General features: G+C 44.1%; 1 protein-coding gene across 2 annotated transcripts; it reads left to right on the top strand.

The window, feature by feature from the left end:
* The first annotated feature begins 205 nt into the window (after positions 1-205).
* On the top strand, positions 206-2,290 carry LOC125722205 (stonustoxin subunit beta-like). 2 transcript variants are annotated; one of them, XR_007386196.1, is made up of 2 exons: positions 206-768; positions 1,630-2,290. XR_007386196.1 is itself a non-coding variant. In XM_048998389.1 (2 exons), exons 1-2 carry the CDS (start codon positions 1,498-1,500, stop codon positions 2,157-2,159), a joined length of 552 nt encoding a protein of 183 aa, XP_048854346.1. In that variant the 5' UTR covers positions 775-1,497; the 3' UTR covers positions 2,160-2,229. The 2 variants fall into 2 exon arrangements, 1 of the variants encoding a protein (XP_048854346.1); XM_048998389.1 differs by lacking the exon at positions 206-768 and adding an exon at positions 775-1,519 and having other exon boundaries at positions 1,630-2,229.
* Positions 2,291-3,873: the final 1,583 nt, after the last annotated feature.

Raw genomic sequence — 3,873 nt, 5'->3', positions numbered from 1 at the left:
CATGAGTGAGTGACTGGTGGGTGAGTGACTGGTGTGTGAGTGTGCCCTGCGATGGGCTGGCCCCCCATCCTGGGTTGTTCCCTGCCTCGTGCCCATTGCTTCCGGGATAGGCTCCGGACCCACCGTGACCCAGTAGGATAAGTGGTTTGGAAAATGGATGGATGGATATTAGATAAGTGGCAGAAAAATCGATGGATGGATGGAACTGTATGAAAAATAATGCTGCTTATGAAAGTAGGTAAGTAAGAATTTCAGGTTAGAATTTCATTGTACCTTATACGCATGACACTGCTTTCTTAGAAACTTATACTGCCATTAAATTTTGAAGACGCTGTACAAAGAAGGACACAATAGTGTTCGGAATATTTTTTTCTTGTCTGTGAAAATATACAGCTCTTCTGGACACTCATTCTTAAAAAAATCAGATGCTACTTTAATACGATCTGTACCGTTAGTAAAGACAATGTTCCGTGACAAAACGTGACCATACTGCCACGCCAATTTCTGGTGGCACTGCACGTCGCGCATGCGTCTTGTTATCCTCATGTAAGTGCGCAGACGAAGCCGGAATCAACACAGAAAACGTGGCGGCCAGACTGGTACCTCTCCGCGCACGTATAAGCGGACGTGTTTGTATAGACTTTTATGATGCATTTTACTCCTCCGCGGACGACCGCCTGCCGCACTACAAATTTGTCTTTAAACGCCAACATAGATGATTTTGATGAGGATTGGGGTAGTTTGCAAACCCTACAGCCAATTTTCAAGGTAATAGAACTGTTGCATACATTTAAATGCGTATGCATATGTGTGCAGACTTGTCCCAAATTGAAAATCTCACGCCAGCCAGTTGATCAAAGTTGGCAGCCCCGTGAACTGCCGCTCTGAATTTGTAAAACGTAGGGAAACATACACAGACCTCGCGGCTGTGGTACGTGTGCAGGGAATATCAGAATTACTACTAATACTTAAATAGGACACGTGCGCATGTGCAAAGTACACAGCTTGACCAGAGAAATATGAACGTTTCCATGTACGCATACGCGGTGTAATACGCGAGTGCTGCGCTTTGCGGAGAACCAGCCTAGATGCGTCCGCGTTGGGAGCGTCGCGTCGGCGCGCTGCTGGAGAGAGGTGTGTGTCCAAAGTGGATTAAAAGTTCATATTGTGACCTAAAGACAAACTCACTTTTAGTGGTAATCTTTGTTGTGTAATTTTATGGTTAATATGTTTGATGAATGCTGTTTGTAATTTTATTTACCTGTAATTAAGCCTATTAGTTTAACACGCGCGTCATTTCGGCGCGTCTTCCCGCCGGCGTCGCGCGGGCGTCCAACATTTCCTGAGGTAATTCACATATTTGACTTTTTATATTTTATGTATCGTACAGAATAATAGAGCGCAGGCTAAAGTGCAGTTCGGCCCCAGCGAGTCTCTCAGCGCGGCGTGTCTCACAGCGCAGGGGGCAGCCGGAGCGCCGCAGACTCGGGCGGCTACATGAGTATATTGGGAATAAAATGTGTGTATTGGAGCGAGTTCTGTGTGAGTGAGTGTGTGAGGTGTGACAGTGATAATGATGGAGATGCTGGGCTTCGTCATGGGATCAATCGCTCTTCCTCCTGCCTACAGACTCCTGCCAGCTGACGCTGGACCCCAACACAGCAAACAGATTCCTGTCTCTGTCAGGGGGGAACAGGAAGGTGACAGGGGGGGCAGAGCAGCCATATCCTGATCATCCAGAGAGATTTGACAGCTGGAGCCAAGTTCTGTGCAGAGAGAGTCTGACTGGCCGCTGTTACTGGGAGGCTGAGTGGAGTGGAAATGGAGCCTGGATAGGAGTGACTTATAAAGGGATCAGGAGGAAAGGAGTGAGGGACTATGGGCTTGGAGCCAATAACAAGTCATGGATGCTGCGCTGCTCTCCTCACAGACACTCTGTCTGTCACAATAATAAACAGACTCTCATACCCATACAGCCCTCAGGCCCCCGCAGAGTAGGAGTGTATCTGGACTGGGGGGCTGGTGCTCTGTCCTTCTACAGAGTCTCCTCTGATGGACTGACCCCCCTGCACAGATTCACCTCCTCATTCACTGAGTCCCTCTATCCAGGGTTTGGGGTTTATCCAAACTCCCCCGTGTCGCTGTGCATGCTGGGATAGCTCACTGTGTGCTGGAGGAATCATTTTTACCATATCAGAGTCTCACATGTCGCTGCTTCTCCGTGGCAAAAAGGTAAAATCTCTGCTTTATAACCAGTATAACCCTTTTTACTCTGTCTGAAGTGTGACGTACGTTAATAATTGGGTTCTGTAAGCTGAACAAACATGTAGAATGACTGTTTTTCTCTGACGTATGTTCTATGTTGGCTGTTAATGCACCAAAACTGCCTAAACAAATTCATAGTACATGCAGTTGTACCAATGGAGTGAATTCTGATTCTGAATAAAATAAAATGTAATGAAATCTAAGCCTGATGAGTGGGGGGAGCTTTTCCCCTCCCCTCTATATGTATATTTTATATTTCTGTCTATATATTGTATTTGCTACCTGTACACTGACAATAAAGGCTTCATATTCTATCCCATTAATGTCCCGGTTCCGCGCTGCCCAGAACGTAACTGAGTAACAGACTTAATCCGCGCTCTCTGCTCACTGAGCGCAGCAGCCTGATATCGCAGCGGCGACGCTTTGGCCAGCAGGGGGCGGCAGACGGCAGACAGTTTATTAACTCAAAACCTACAGCGGTCCTGAGGTAACTTAGTAAAGATAATGATATAATCAAATTAATCATATATTAACTAAGTAAACATAAATAACATAAAATCTTAATAAGTCACGTTAGTACAACAACAACAGAAAGGCACCTGATCATCAATGAAGTAGTGTAGGTGATTACCAATTACCAGAAAAAAATCACATAAGTCCTGTTTCATTAGGAATCCTGAGATATATACAGTACTGTGCAAAAGTCTTAGGGAGTCATAGGAAATGTTTAAAGCTATTTATCTGGGTAGTAAATTTATATTTTCTCAGTATTAAAAACAAAATTTAATATTAGAACATGTGCAAATTATGAGTAAAACAAAAAAAACTAAAAGGAATTTCTTATGTTCTCCAAAAAGTTACTAATATCTTGCTGGATGGCTAGATGAACACCAATATGGTTCCTAAACCTCTCCTCAGGTTCACCTCGGCCATTTCATGTATTTGTTAAATTTCACCACCAGCTCAATTAATTCATGAAACTAGTTTTATAAAGTCACTGAGGTACTGATTAGCTATATGAGGTGAGCTAGTGGTCATGTCAAAAAATACATGAGTATATTGAAAATACTGCCAATACTGGGATGACTTTAGGAGAGATTTTGAAACGGTTAAGGGCAAACAGTTTGACAGACATAATATCATAGGTTTAAATCAACATGGAGATCATTTTAAAAGTTTATGTGACTGCCTAATATATAAAGCACTTTTCAGTCTCTTAATGCATGTTACAGTGAGCAGCTGCCATTCTGCGAAAGTCTGGCTTCCCTCTTGGGGACATGGTCAACAGAACAACGTGTGAAAGACAGTGAACTAAAATGATGTGTTTTGGGGTAACTCTCAGGGGGCGGCTGATTTATCACTATTTGCCCAATTGTGAGTCAAAGTCAGAAAACAAAAGCCTTTGTTCTGTTTTGGGCTCCGGCGCCCAGATGGGGTGACTGGCCCTGCAGGCTGTTTGACTTCACTGGCTTGTTGTCACACAGTTTAGCTCAGATCACGTGGGGACTTGTGGAACCCATCAGCTGGGTCCAATAAATCTGACCGCCGTAGTACCAGTTAGCATTAGCACAACTTTTCTATCCATGGCCTTCTCACTTCATAAGTCAA

The sequence above is a fragment of the Brienomyrus brachyistius genome, unplaced genomic scaffold, assembly GCF_023856365.1.
Source record: "Brienomyrus brachyistius isolate T26 unplaced genomic scaffold, BBRACH_0.4 scaffold37, whole genome shotgun sequence".
In the NCBI taxonomy this organism is placed as follows: domain Eukaryota; kingdom Metazoa; phylum Chordata; class Actinopteri; order Osteoglossiformes; family Mormyridae; genus Brienomyrus; species Brienomyrus brachyistius.
Note: the sequence above shows the minus strand (reverse complement) of the source record. Positions and strands in the feature narration are given on the sequence as shown.